This window comes from Rhamphochromis longiceps, linkage group LG6 (genome assembly GCF_057381845.1).
Source record: "Rhamphochromis longiceps isolate RC_006_pf linkage group LG6, R_longiceps_female_GT1.1, whole genome shotgun sequence".
Lineage (NCBI taxonomy): Eukaryota > Metazoa > Chordata > Actinopteri > Cichliformes > Cichlidae > Rhamphochromis > Rhamphochromis longiceps.
Genome location: NC_140562.1, coordinates 15,672,224 through 15,686,819, shown reverse-complemented (window position 1 = coordinate 15,686,819; position 14,596 = coordinate 15,672,224). Strand labels below are relative to the sequence as shown.

The following is a 14,596-nucleotide window of genomic DNA, read 5'->3' as shown; positions in this document are numbered from 1 at the left end:
AACTTGGTCTATTTTCTTCTTGCAAGAAGAAGTTGTAAACAGCAATGAATCAGTTCTAAATGTACATGTATGTCAAAAAAAGTCTCCACAGCACCATTTGCAGTCCTGTGAAAAACTAAATGCACTCTTAATGCGTCCACAGGATTTAAGAGGATAAAGAGCAATCAGGAGCAGGTAATCAAATGCACTTGATTAAATGATCATCAACAAGCACAAGCACCTCTATAAAAGCAGATGTTTTGGTAGTTTAATGGTCTGGTGCATTTGGATATGCGTTAACATAATACCACAATCTTCCTGGGAGTGGATGTCCTAGCAGATTCACCCCAAGATTAGACTCTGCAGGCCTCAGTTAACAGGTTACATCTTAACATTCATGACTTTCTAAAAGAACGTTTGCAAAGTTCATCCATCCATCCTCATCCGCTTTGTCCGGGGCCGGGTCGCGGGGGCAGCAGCCTAAGCAAAGAGGCCCAGACCTCCCTCTCCCCAGCCACCTCCTCCAGCTTATCCGGGGGAATACCAAGGCGTTCCCAGGCCAGCCGAGAGATATAATCTCTCCAGCGTGTCCTGGGTCTGCCCCAGGGCCTCCTCCCGGTGCAAAGTTTTATCAGAATAAACCAGAAGACTTCTGGAACCATGTTGAGAACAAAGGGGAGATGTTTGGCTATGACACATGCGCACAGCGCCATGTTTGGGGAAAAACATCTCATACCACCTGTCAAACGCAGTGATGGAGGGCTGGGGATTTGGACTCATTTTGCAGTCACAGGACCTGGGCATCTTGCAGTCAGTGAGTTAAACATGAATGCCTCTGTTTATCAAACTATTCCAGAATTAAATCTGAGAAAATCTGTGACAACTGAAGTTTGGCTGAAACTGGGTCATGTAACATGACCACGATCTAAAGCACAGCAGTAAATCTACAACAGAACGGCTGGAAAACAAAAGAATCAAGGTGTTACAAAGGCCTGGTCAAACAACACGTCTGAATCTAGTTCAAATACTAAATTGGGACCTTAAATAGAGCTGTTCATAAATGAATGCTCGTAAACCTCAATGAGCTAAAGCAAAACTGTAAAGAAAAGTGGACCAAAATTCCTCCACAATCCTATGAGAGACTAATGAAGACATGCAGAAAAGGATTATTTCAAGTTATTGCTGCTGAAAGCGGTTCTGAATCATGTACTTAATTTTTCACAGGACTGCATACACTCCTGAGAAAAAAACTTTTTTTCACATCACTGTATGTGTGAAATTTTGTGAATGTGTCTACATATCTCTGTACTGCACTCACAACTGCTCCTTTAGGTCCCGGCTCTCCATTCCTTCCTTGTAGCCCTTGAGGTCCCTAAAAAACAGAAAATAGCCTATAAACAGCTAAATCTAAAGATAAGATAATATAGGTTAAAAGTATTTTTCTTACCCTTTCTCCAGATGGCCCTGGTGGGCCATCATGTCCTGAAGCACCCTATGAAAATATAAGAGAGAAGAAGAACAAGGAGGCGGTAATGGGTAAAAATATTAAACCATAGCTAATGGTGACAGGATTTTGCCATTGGCTAACAATACAGTCAACAAACCTTTTCTCCTGATTTACCAGTAGGCCCTCTCGCTCCCCTGGCACCTCGTGCACCCTGCCAAAGAAGAAACTTCAAAGTTAGGGCAAACAAACCTGTACAGATCTGAGAAGGAAGATAGTCAGTGCGTCTGCAGAGGCATGTACATTACTGCTGGGCAAGTGGCAACCTGTGAGGCTCAAAAACAAAAAAGTCAATGGGGAAGTGCCAAAATGTAATTTTTTGAACAGCCACTAGAGGCTTCCTGTTAAAGTGGGCCGGTGAATAAATTTAGAGCAGATGTAACCATATTTAAAGCTTCAATTACAGTTTTTTATAGCTAATTTAGTCCTTCGTGACAACAGTAAAGGCCTGGAGTTTTTGATAACTCACCTGTTTAATTCATTTTGAAGGCTTAAAGTTAGAGTCACAGCCTTTCTGCACACTTTTGACAGATGTGCAAATGCAGGGAGCTGTAGCAGCGAGCTTTCTGCCAGCCTTAAACTCCTCTAATCTGAGTCACCAAACTGTCTCTCTCGCCTGTGTTTGTTGTGTCTGATGCTTGTTTGTTACTTTGGCCTAATTAGCAGATACGTGTGGCTATGCTCTTCACCCATAAATTCAGAATTTTGCTAACCAGGCTTGATCGCTGATGAATCGACACTCTTTACACTCTGGAGCATGGGAGTGACAAAACACTGATGTTTTAAAACAGGGCTTCACAAACCGATTGGTGACATCATCACGGCGATGACCATATTTTCTACACAGTATGGCTCAATTTCTTTCAAGAGAGGAGAGGACAGGAGAAGAAACCATTTTGGGAAAGATGTGAAGATGTGCAGATGTGATGGTAAAATTCTTCATGCATCGGATTTTATCTGAATGGAGATGTGCTCCATCTTTCTGAACAGTGTGTCCATAAATGTGGCAACGGCAATGTGCCAGTTTTACTACACAGGTAGTACTTTCAGATGTTTATATGTCGATCTTTCTGTGGAGAGATTTTGTCACTGCCATAATATCTGTGCAACATACAGCCACAGAAATTTGCAAATGAGGTCAAAATGAGTTCAAAATGAGGGCTGATTCTGATGATTGCTGCTTTGTGAAAACTCAGCCATGTTGCAGCTGATGTGACATGTTGATAAGAGGGTCTCTTCAATGCAGGCTGTAGCTGAAGACGTACAAAAAAAAGGTTACAAAAAAGAACAAAATTATACAGACTATGATCAAATCAGCCAATGTTCTTGTCCCTCTTCAATTTATATTAAAAACATCATAGTATTTTTTTCATTTGTGACTAAGAATTTTGTATAAAATATTTACATCTTTTACTTTACGGTACTGTGAAATTCAAATACATGCTATTCAGAAATCGCCACTAATTGTCTTTTGCAATATTAAACCTTTTTATTAGTCTATGTTCCAATATAGGACTTTGCAAGAGTGCAGGATTTCTTTTTTCTTTCACTTTTTAACTAGCCAAAACTTTTATGTTTGTTTCAAATCACAGAGTCTGATTCATCTTGATGGTAAGAAAGGCCACTGAAATTTCCAGGCTTTTATCTTTAATAGTTTTTGAGATACTCATGTTCAGACATTGCTGCAGATTTCAATGAGAGAAGAAAAGGCCTGAAAATGGGTCAATTTTTTTTCAAAAAAGCATGCCTTGAAAACTATTTGATATATGACGCAAAAATTTCACCAAAATCATCATATTTATTTTTGCACCATAAAACTTTTATGGAAATGAACGATTCAAGCAGAAAGCCCGTGCTGATTTGAGCCAGAATGACCCCGACATAAAGTGAGACAATGGCATCCTTGACCGTGTCCTTTCTGCCATTACTCAAATATCTGTTTTGAGACGATACTCACATTTGGTCCCCTCTGGCCTGCACTTCCTGGTTGTCCTGCAGGGCCCTGATTTAGAGGACAAAAGAAGAATATTGAAGGAAATAGCATCATCATTTTTCAGAGAAAATATCATCACGATGTCAAACCCTCCACTTACTTTTTTCCCTTTTTCTCCCAAAGCTCCCACTGAACCAGGAAACCCATCAGATCCCTGGGAGGAAAAAGACGCATAGATTTGCTTTGCGTACATTATATCTTCAACATCTGGTTTACTTTCATTCAGTTTAGTTCACCTTTGGCCCCTGTCGCCCTGGAAATCCTGGCAGTCCCGGTACTCCCAGTTTACCCTAAAAAGGGAGGCAGCATGACTCCTAATACATGTTGTGCAATATGAGTTAGGATTATTCACTGATACTTTTACTGATCAGCTATGATTTGCTCTGTACCTTCTCTCCGGGAATACCAATAAGTCCAGCCTCCCCCTGGGGACCCAACTGGCCTTTGGGACCTTCAGGTCCATCTTCGCCTCGAGACCCTGGTGCTCCATTGTCCCCAACATCCCCCTTTGCCCCCATCTCCCCCTTGGCCCCTGGAAAACCATCCTCTCCCTGCAGGCACAGCAAAGGAGAGGAGACAGGAAGACAAAGGAATGTCCAGATAATTTAACAGACAGCCTAAACAGATGGTTCTGGAACAAATACCTTGTATACTGTATTTTAGAACAAATTGCGCTGTTTCTCTGTCTTTGTTACCTTCTCTCCTTTGCTGCCCTTTAAACCTCTGAGCCCATCTGCTCCCTGTCAAACAGGAAGATAGACAACAAAGCTGGAAGTCAACAAGTAAAGAGAGAACACATGATACAATGTCACAGTTGGCTGTTCCTGACTTTAGCTTATGGTGAAATCCAATGTGGAAGAATAATACATTTTGAGTACGCTGACAAATCCTGATCAGTCACAATAGTAAAAACTGATTCCTCTCGCAGCACATGTACAATCTGTTTTTAAAGCTGGTGTGCTGGAAGCAAAAATAGGAGAAAATGGTGAGGACCTGAGTCACTCATAGGGTGAAACTGAGATGACTGGGTCAGAGCATCTCTGTAGCAGCAGGTCTTGTGGCGTGTTCCCAGCATGCACTCCTTTATACCTTCCAAATGTGTTCCAGGAAGGGACAAACTGGGAACCGGCGATTGAGTCATCAGTGCCCATGGCACATAAATGCACACGTAGAGCTACAGTAGTACAAACTGCAAAAAAAAACCACGTTGCTGGCTCTGACAGAAAGGTGACAGAACATGCAGTGCATCACAGCTTACAGAGCTGCATAAACCTTTCAGAGAACCCGTGCTGACCCCTCTCCACTGCTACAATGGGCACTTGAGCGTTGTTCACCTGGGGCAGCGATGGCAGCAGGAAGCAATGTTCTGCTCGGAAACCTTGGCGTTCATGTGGATATTACTTTGGCGAGTACCACTTCCCTGTACATGGTTAGAGATAGAGCTGGGCGATAGAACGATAACGATATGTATCGCGATATAACTTTTACTCGATAGAGAAATTAAGCTATCGCGATAGACCTCGCCGCTCTTGTCCTCTTAAAAAAAAAAAAAAAAAAAAAGGTCAGCCAATCCAAATTAAGTAGCGCAGAGCTGAACCAATCACAGCCGCAGCGTCACGTCGCGTGACTTGTTAAGTACAGCACAAGTACCAAGCCGCACGTGTGTTTGTTTGGGAAGCAGCCAGCGGGTAATGGAGCCAGCGGGTAATGGAGGAAATGAGTGCGCCGACTAGAAAAATCAACCGAGCGTGACCGAAGAGAAAACAGATGATGGTTCCAATGCCGGAGAGATTGTCGAACGGAAGAGCCATAGAAGTTCCGTAGTGTGAAGGTATTTCGGCTATTTCAAGTCTGACAAAAAACAGAGTAGCGTGCACTGTAAATTGTGCCGAGAGCAAGTCTGGAAATACAATAAACTGGTGCATGCGTCACACTGTGCGCCACGTTATTGTTTCGGTGAAATGAATTTCTACAATACTGTTACTGTTAATTCTACTCTCTGCAGTGTTTAAATGCTTACATATACAGACAGTTACTGTCCCTCCACACATACGACTCGGTTCTGCTTCTATGCCCCAGCTTTGTTTACTTTTTCCCACCGAGGCTTCTAGACTTCTGATTGGCCAACATTTCTGCACGGTTAGGAATCTAGCGCCACCTGCTGCTTTGGCATGTTCATGGCAGCGTTTTCCTTCATTTCTGCCTTTATGTGTGGACGGGATTATTTTTTTAAAACGAAAACGGAAAATCTCTGTTTTCAAAAATACCCGTGTACGTGTGGACGTAGCCTCAGTCTCTGACTGGAAGCGCTAATTTGTCATTCGGCTTTTGTCAGACTAAAGTAACTGTTAAAACTGTTTGAAAAGCTCAGCTATACAACAAGGAGAGATTGAGAATTTCCTTTTAGTTCTCAGTTTATTTGATATTGACAAAAGTTAGTCAGTTTTGTCCGTTCTTCTGTAAAACAAACTAAGATTTATTTTTAGAATTAATATTTTGTTTCTAAGTGGAATTGACAATTTAGTCTGTCTCGTTTGTTCTATTTTGAAACTTAAACGCTTTAGCGGCTGCCTTTTGTGTAGTTTGCAATATTTGCCTTTATTTATCTGAAAAAGTCTCATGTTCCTTAAGTACATCTACCCTGTTGAACTTATTATGGGAAATAAATATTTAAATAAAAACAAGCTGCTGATTATTTCACATTTTACTTGTGAGCAACGGCACATTTAAATCTTACAAATATAGTTATTTGGCTTATATCGTGATAGATATCGTTATCGCCTGAAATGGAAAAAAACATATCGTGATATGAAAAAATCTCATATCGCCCAGCTCTAGTTAGAGACCACATACACACTTTCATGGCAGATGTATTCCCTAATAACAATGGCCTCTTTAAACAGGGTAATGCTTCCTGCTACAGATTATTCAGGAATAGACTGAGGAACATCACAAAGTGTTCACTCTGTGTTTATCATTAGTTATTATTAATCTCTGGCTCTCTTCCACAGAGTGTCTTTTGTCCTGTCTGCCTCCCCATCTGTTGTTACATAGGGCCTGCTCCTGCTGGAGGTTTCTCCCTGTTAAAAGGAAGTTTTTCCTTCCCACTGTCGTTAAGCACGTGCTCGTATCTGATTGGGGTTTTCTGTCATTGTAGGGTCTTTACCTTAAAACAGTGGTTCTTAACCTTGTTGGAGGTACCGAATCCCACCAGATTCATATGCGCATTCACTGAACCCCTCTTTACTGAAAAATAAAATATGATTTTTTTTTTTCAAATTGAAGACATAGATCTGTTTTTTACTGGTGCACAAAATGAGCCGTGCATGTCACGGCGGAAGCTCTGCCGAACCCCTGAGACCGACTCACCGATCCCCTAAGGTTAGATCGAACCCAGGTTAAGAACCTCTGCCTTAAAATATATAATGTGCCTTGACACAACAGTTGGGATCAAGTTGAATTGATTTCAAATTCTTTAGACCTCAGTGGGATTTTTCTCTCTGACAACCCACTCGCAAGTTACAAGACTTAGTGGTCAGAGAAGTCCATGCTTTGGTGAGTCTGATTTGGACCTGCACTATATCAGGCGTGCAGTTTTGATATTGTGGATATTGTATGCTATAAATTCACTGAATTGTAAAAATGTTTTCTTTTTAGAACTTCATATATCTTCACAGAGAAGTTTCCTCTGTCAGTGCTGCTGTAGTGTCAGTTGATACTGGTATCATGTGGTTACATACACATAAGATTAACCCTACTAACTGGAAACCTCACTCTGCCTTTTAACATATCCAGAAATATACAAATGAATGGATTCATATATCCATATATCTCCAAACCAGGTTGCATTTTCTACCTTAACTCCTCGTTGCCCAGGGTATCCAACAGGCCCTTGGACACCTGGAGGACCCTAGAAATGAGCATATTCACATATTATAGTCAGTTGTAATACCATGAAAACAACATAAATCCTCAGAGACAACAAACTTACTGGCAGTCCTTTTTCCCCCGGGGTACCTTCTCGTCCAGGGTGACCCTGTAGACAAGACGATGTGTGAAGTTGAGGGAGTGCATCATGTCACAAGCGATCACAAAAGTAAAGAAATACAAGTGTGCATTTACTGACTGGGGGCCCGTCATTTCCTGGCAAGCCTCTCATCCCCTTCTTCCCTTGAGGACCCTGTGAGACAAAGATGAGTCAGTCAACTGAGATTCTCTTTGCTCTGAGGAAAGAATCCAAGTAAAAGACTCTCACTTTTTCTCCTGGCAGCCCTACTAACCCCTGAGGACCAGGAAAACCCTGGAGCAGAGACAGAGGATTAGTATTTCCTTAGATACATGTATGCAGCTGAGTTACATTTGTGAGTGTATGTTCACTGCTTTTACAATGATTCCAGGGTTGCCCTGCTGTCCGGGTGCTCCTACTTCTCCTGGCGGTCCCTGTCACAGAGGAGACATGATGTCATCAGAACAGATCAACATAGATCTGGGGTCTTCAGCGTTTATATTACTTACTATATTTCCCTTTGAACCCTGAGCCCCATCAATTCCTCGAATGCCCTGTGAGAAGAAAAAGGATGGCGGTTAAAGAAGGAGACTACATTTTTTTTATATCCTCAAATCTACTTATGTGGCCTCTAACCAAAATATTTAAAGCACATGAGGTTTTTGTTCAGAATAATAGGACTCTGGTTAAAGACGTGCATTGTTTTGTGGGCCGACTGTGAGCTGCTACTTCCTGTGTAAGATAATTCCTTTGCATGAGGTGTACTTTCTGCCACCAACTTTCTCTGTCGTATGAACTCTTTACTCCTACAAAAAAAATAATGTCTGAGTAAACAAAGAAGCCATGCAGCTGCCATTGTTTAGATTTCTCTGGAACTATAAGCTGAAACATTATCAGATTAAGTCCTAAGTGAAAAAGAGAACTGAAAAAATGAAACAAACATTTTACATATTTAAATATTTTGATAAATATTTGCTGATTTGTTTCTATTCTTTTTTTCTAATTCATTTGTTGAGGAAAATGAGCAAAAATCACATGTTTGTGTGAGGAAAACATACAATACAGTCCATAAGTATTCGAACAATCGCTTAAAAAAATCAAAAAATCGAGATGGGATTGAAGGTCGGACTTTTAGCTTTAAGCTTTAAAGTATAGCATTAACTGTTCAGGAATAAGGCTTTTTCTTTTTCATAAAATCCCATTTTCAGAGGCTATTTCAGCAAAATTTTGTGTTTCCTCCCTTGAGATGCCCTCAGAGCTGTGCAGACTCTTTTAGATGTTGTGTGTCTCTTACCTGGCTTTCCTCTTCTTGAGTATAACCCCTGGTTTTCACCTTGTAAAGGTGTCTCTGGACTGTAGGCCTTGACAATGATTCATTTACATCCTTGATAATGTTCCTAGTTGGCTTTCTTTACCAAGGAAAGAATTTAGCAATCCACTTCAGTTGTCTTCCATGGTCTCAGGTTTCAAGTCTTTTGATGTCGATGAGGTGGTCAGTGCATTCCTACATTTTAAGAATCTACCAGATTGTTGGTTTGGTTATCTCTGATAGGCTTATTTTGATTTTTCATCCTTCTTGACTTGCATCAACATTTCTTTGGGCCTTATATCGAGAATTCCAGTGAACGACTACCAAGAAAAGATGAACAACGCTGGGAACCCACTCCTGTCATGAGCTTAACTTGTCATGGCTAACTGAGGGAACAGGACTCACGGCCATAAGGCTGCTTGTCACTCAACTGTCCAGTAACTTTTGAGCATGTGAAAATGGTGGACTGTGTATAAAAATAGCTGTTATTCATAAACAGTTGTAACCCCTGAATTAAAGACAAAAGGCTGCACTTCAATCAGATCTCGATTGTTTTTAACATCCACTGTGGTGGTGTGCAGAGGTAAAACTATTGCTTGTGAAGCAATAAGCTACAATTAAACACTTCAGGTAACTTTTGATCAGTCCTGCACATTGTTTTAGAGGCATTTTTGTCCTTTTCTTTGTACAAAACAGCTTCAGACTGGATTTACTCACATAAACTGTGCACGTCAGGTCTGTCGACAGCATTTCTAACACTTTTCCTCTTGCACTGAACTCTGTCGATAGCTGTTCTTAAATTTTGTCCATCTGTATACAGTCTGTTCTTTAGAGATGGTTCTATAACCAATTCCAGCTTGATCAGCACCAACACCTTTCTGTCTGGAGTCCTCCTGCTCACACCTGGTTGTCATCCCATGTGAATCTAATTTCAACTTCCAGTGTACTCGTAATAGTAGAAGTGTCCCTTTCACTGATATGTAATATTCGATGGCGTTATAATCTAATGATATTTCAGGTCATTATTAGAATTTTTAAGTGTCCTTCAGCTGTAAGGAGGAGGGTGTATTTCCCCTACATTTGTTTTTCTAAAGCTTGTTACATAAAACCCCTGGGACTGGAAACAATTTAAAAATGATCAACTGCACCACTGGTTTAGGTATACCACCTTTCTTGCTTGAGGCTTTTAAAGCGTAATGAACCAACATCAATGAATATATTTAAACAAAGCAAAGAGCATTGTCGGATGCCGACAAGCGTGAACGTGTGTTGCTACAAGTGCAAACAGACGTTACACAAAATGAAACGGCTTCAGGCCAGCAAACAGTCTCTTTCTCAGATAAGAATTACATAACACAATGTTAACAAATGGAGAAGGGGTGCAACTTTGTGATTAGGTATTATCTCCTGCAATTATCTGATAGTTACACCACAGCTGGATTCATGCAGCTGATGTAAAAGAGGGTTTTTTTCATGGCTAAACACAGAGTTGGCACAGAGCTGTAATCACTCTTATCTTACATTGTCTGTTGTTGTTAGCTGTAGATCTTAATGTGTGAAAAGGTGGTGCATTAAAAAGGATAAGGTTCACACTCACTTGCATGCCTGGGGGACCGGGCCGACCTCTGGGGCCAGTCATACCTCTGGGTCCCTGAAACACAGATCAGTTAATATAAATAAGATAATGTAGCATGCAGTAGAGATTGTGCACCATCCTGCAGCCACATTTTAGCACCGCTTTCTGTTGCAAACTTAAGTCTCAAACTGACTGGTTCTTACATAGCACTCAAAGTGCTTACGTCATTCGTACGAGCCCTTTTTTTTTTTATCTAACGTTAATACACACTCACAACCTAAGGTTAATTTTATTTTAATCACACAAATCGACAAGAGCTGCAATGGTAAAGAGCAAACTGCCTCCCGGACATAAACAATTGCATCATACTACTAACACTATGTCAGTTCTTTGCAAGTATCTGCACAAACAGCATGTTAACACAAAGCTATCCCAGAACCCAAAGTGAAGCTGAGTGTGTGTTCATTTCAGTCCAGCCTAAAGTTCAACAAGTAACAAAGGCAGTGATGAGCAGTCAGGCCTGTAGCCTGTGTGTCTACCTGTTCATGAATCACTGTGGAGATCGCTTTAAAGTGACTTTGGGCTAGTTTTCATCTTTGTTTTCAGTTTTCAGCTTTGTGTTTGTACGTGAACACTAACAGAAAGATCACGTGTGTCTTCATTAGGACGGCGATTTGTGTCGGTGTTGATAATTATGTGACGGTGTGTTCCAGGTCATGTTACCGAGAAAGTAATCTACTTTCTCCTAGAGCTGGGCGATATGAGATTTTTTCATATCACGATATGTTTTTTTCATTTCAGGCGATAACGATATCTATCACGATATAAGCCAAATAACTATATTTGTAAGATTTAAATGTGCCGTTGCTCACAAGTAAAATGTGAAATAATCAGCAGCTTGTTTTTAAATATTTATTTCCCATAATAAGTTCAACAGGGTAGATGTACTTAAGGAACATGAGACTTTTTCAGATAAATAAAGGCAAATATTGCAAACTACACAAAAGGCAGCCGCTAAAGCGTTTAAGTTTCAAAATAGAACAAACGAAACAGACTAAATTGTCAATTCCACTTAGAAACAAAATATTAATTCTAAAAATAAATCTTAGTTTGTTTTACAGAAGAACAGACAAAACTGACTAACCTTTGTCAATATCAAAGAAACTGAGAACTAAAAGGAAATTCTCAATCTCTCCTTGTTGTATAGCTGAGCTTTTCAAACAGTTTTAACAGTTACTTTAGTCTGACAAAAGCCGAATGACGAATTAGCGCTTCCAGTCAGAGACTGAGGCTACGTCCACACGTACACGGGTATTTTTGAAAACGGAGATTTTCCGTTTTCGTTTTAAAAAATAATCCCGTCCACACATAAAGGGAGAAATGAAGGAAAACGCTGCTATGAACATGCCAAAGCAGCAGGTGGCGCTAGATTCCTAACCGTGCAGAAATGTTGGCCAATCAGAAGTCTAGAAGCCTCGGTGGGAAAAAGTAAACAAAGCTGGGGCATAGAAGCAGAACCGAGTCGTATGTGTGGAGGGACAGTAACTGTGTGTATATGTAAGCATTTAAACACTGCAGAGAGTACAATTAACAGTAACAGTATTGTAGAAATTCATTTCACCGAAACAATAACGTGGCGCACAGTGTGACGCATGCACCAGTTTATTGTATTTCCAGACTTGCTTTCGGCACAATTTACAGTGCACGCTACTCTGTTTTTTGTCAGACTTGAAATAGCCGAAATACCTTCACACTACGGAACTTCTATGGCTCTTCCATTTGACAATCTCTCCGGCATTGGAACCGTCATCTGTTTTCTCTTCGGTCACGCTCATTTCCTCCATTACGCGCTGGCTGCTTCCCAAACAAACACACGTGCGGCTTGGCACTTGTGCTGTACGTAACAAGTCACGCGACGTGACGCTGCGGCTGTGATTGGTTCGGCTCTGCGCTGCTTAATTTGGATTGGCTGACCTTTTTTTTTTTTTTTTTTTTTAAAGAGGACAAGAGCGGCGAGGTCTATCGCGATAGCTTAATTTTTCTATCGAGTAAAAGTTATATCGCGATACATATCGTTATCGTTCTATCGCCCAGCTCTACTTTCTCCAGTGAGTAATTAAGTAGCATACTTTATTACATTTAAGAAAAGTTTAAAAAAATGTGTAATACATCACTCACTGACTCCAAAACTGGCAAATGGTCTAACTGAATATGCTGAATGGCACTAAGGTGTGTTTTTGTAAACACTCACAGCATCACCTGGTTGTCCTCTCGGCCCAAGTGGCCCCTGAGAACCCTGTTTTTAAAAAAAAAGCAAACATGAATAACCATAAATAGAAGCACCTGCACACATAAAATACACCTACAACTGCCACGACCTCTCACCTTTTCTCCCAGCTCTCCAGGAGGACCTACAGGGCCTGGCTTCCCTCTGTCGCCCTGAGAAATTACACACATGGGAGCTGACAAGTGCTATTCAGAGTTATCTACTTAACAGGAACTTTTTCAGCCACATAACTTACGTTATGCCCTTTGTCTCCAGGGAGACCAGGCAAGCCATCAAATCCCCTGTCTCCCTTAAAGAAAGATGAAAAGGAGAAAGTTAATGTCTCAGTTTAAGGAGACGCAAAAGTGAGGTGTGACTGGGACTTTAGCTCACCTTTGCTCCAGTCTCCCCTATTTCACCACGACCCCCGTCTGCACCTGCTCGACCCTAAAAAACACACACAGACCCAGACATGGTAATAGTTTAGTCACAGAAATAACTACTTTAAATCCATGCTTATAACAGTTTCAACAATAAAAACTGTAGTAAGTATTCACACCCGTTTCCCAAGTCGCCCATTCTGACCGGAGATACCTGGCTGTCCTGGAGGGCCCTACAGGAAAAATAAAATCATCAAAGGAACGAGATCCAGGTGATATGTTGCCAGTGGTGAATTGTGTTAACAAACACAGTTTAACTGGTGCTCCAGTGTGTTTAAACTAACTTACTGGTGGTCCCATCTCACCAGTGGCTCCCTTCAGCCCAGAGGGGCCTGGTACACCCTGAGAAAAGAACATATTGATATTATTGACGTATTTATTTAATAGTAAGAATTTTTTTAAAAATTGCAAATTGCAAATATATATTTAAAAAAACAAAAAAAATGGAAATTGGAAGTGTTTTTTTAGGAAGAATACACACAGACAAATGAATGTTTCAGTTACATAAGCAACCACTCAACCTTTTAAATGCACATATGCACATACTACATGAATCAAATCTATGTTTATGCACTCTCGTATACCAGGTTACAGGCGAAAAATGTGAACGATAGGTGCTATCGTATGCTGCAGATATTCACATAAATATATTTAATACATATTACAAGGTCACACAATCGTCACTGCATAGGTCATTAATGGTTAAATATAAGAGATGCACTCAGATTCTAGCCCTAAGGGCCTAAACCTGGATTCTTTTTGATGTCCAGCAGAGGGCGACTCAACTGGTTGTAAAGACTTCCAGTTGTATAGACATCTATGGAAAAAACGGCCCCTGATTCTGCTCTAGGTGACTTCAGTAAATGTTTTTCTTGCTTAGTTTATGAGCTCAGTTTCATGATTTTGGTCATAGGGAAGACAACATGGAGTAGATTTTGTGAATTAAGGTCATCTTTAGATTATCCAGGATATGCTCACTGCCCAACGACTTGTCAATCACAAGTCTGCAAACTTTCGTAAATTACTCCCTATGTCCTGCAAATGCTTCATCTGCCAAGTACTGTGTGAGAAATAACTTTTAAAATCCTCTGGGCTGCCAGAGTTTACATAAATAATGAGGGATGCACTCACCAGTGGCCCAGGTCTTCCCCTGAGGCCGAGTGGCCCTGGAGGTCCCTTCATAGCCAGCTAGGAGACAAAGAAGAACCAGTATAGAAGAGATAGTCTGGTTTTAATAATCTTCAGAGCTATATATAAGCTACACTTCTGAGTAAGCTGTATGTGCAGCATGCAACCGGTTGTATACCTTGGTCTGCTGAAGGATGGCCTGAGCTTGTGCTTCTTGTGCAGAAACCACAGAACCGGTCTTTGGATCGCCACCTGAGTGGAACTGCACACAGAGGCAAAGACACACACACAGTTGAGCGGACATGATACTCACAAGTTAAACTAAATACTCCTCCCAGTGGCCACTGCATTGCACTGCTGCTCTGGTCTTGCATAAGAAGGTGCAGATGGAAGGC

The 14,596-nt window shown here is 40.9% G+C and overlaps 1 protein-coding gene across 1 annotated transcript in view; it reads right to left on the bottom strand.

The window, feature by feature from the left end:
- Positions 1-14,596, bottom strand: part of LOC146667716 (uncharacterized) — a 50,742-nt gene that overhangs the window by 14,761 nt on the left and 21,385 nt on the right. Inside the window, exons 13-35 of the mRNA XM_085409383.1 lie at positions 14,380-14,463; positions 14,205-14,261; positions 13,362-13,415; positions 13,193-13,246; positions 13,027-13,080; positions 12,890-12,943; positions 12,753-12,806; positions 12,619-12,663; positions 10,389-10,442; positions 7,992-8,036; positions 7,863-7,916; positions 7,732-7,776; positions 7,603-7,656; positions 7,468-7,512; positions 7,333-7,386; positions 4,172-4,216; positions 3,866-4,027; positions 3,713-3,766; positions 3,577-3,630; positions 3,441-3,485; positions 1,584-1,637; positions 1,427-1,471; positions 1,298-1,351 (exon numbers count right to left, since the gene is read on the bottom strand). Coding sequence (XP_085265509.1) covers positions 1,298-1,351; positions 1,427-1,471; positions 1,584-1,637; positions 3,441-3,485; positions 3,577-3,630; positions 3,713-3,766; positions 3,866-4,027; positions 4,172-4,216; positions 7,333-7,386; positions 7,468-7,512; positions 7,603-7,656; positions 7,732-7,776; positions 7,863-7,916; positions 7,992-8,036; positions 10,389-10,442; positions 12,619-12,663; positions 12,753-12,806; positions 12,890-12,943; positions 13,027-13,080; positions 13,193-13,246; positions 13,362-13,415; positions 14,205-14,261; positions 14,380-14,463 — 1,320 coding nt within the window. The remainder of the gene's footprint in view (positions 1-1,297; positions 1,352-1,426; positions 1,472-1,583; positions 1,638-3,440; positions 3,486-3,576; positions 3,631-3,712; positions 3,767-3,865; positions 4,028-4,171; positions 4,217-7,332; positions 7,387-7,467; positions 7,513-7,602; positions 7,657-7,731; positions 7,777-7,862; positions 7,917-7,991; positions 8,037-10,388; positions 10,443-12,618; positions 12,664-12,752; positions 12,807-12,889; positions 12,944-13,026; positions 13,081-13,192; positions 13,247-13,361; positions 13,416-14,204; positions 14,262-14,379; positions 14,464-14,596) is intronic.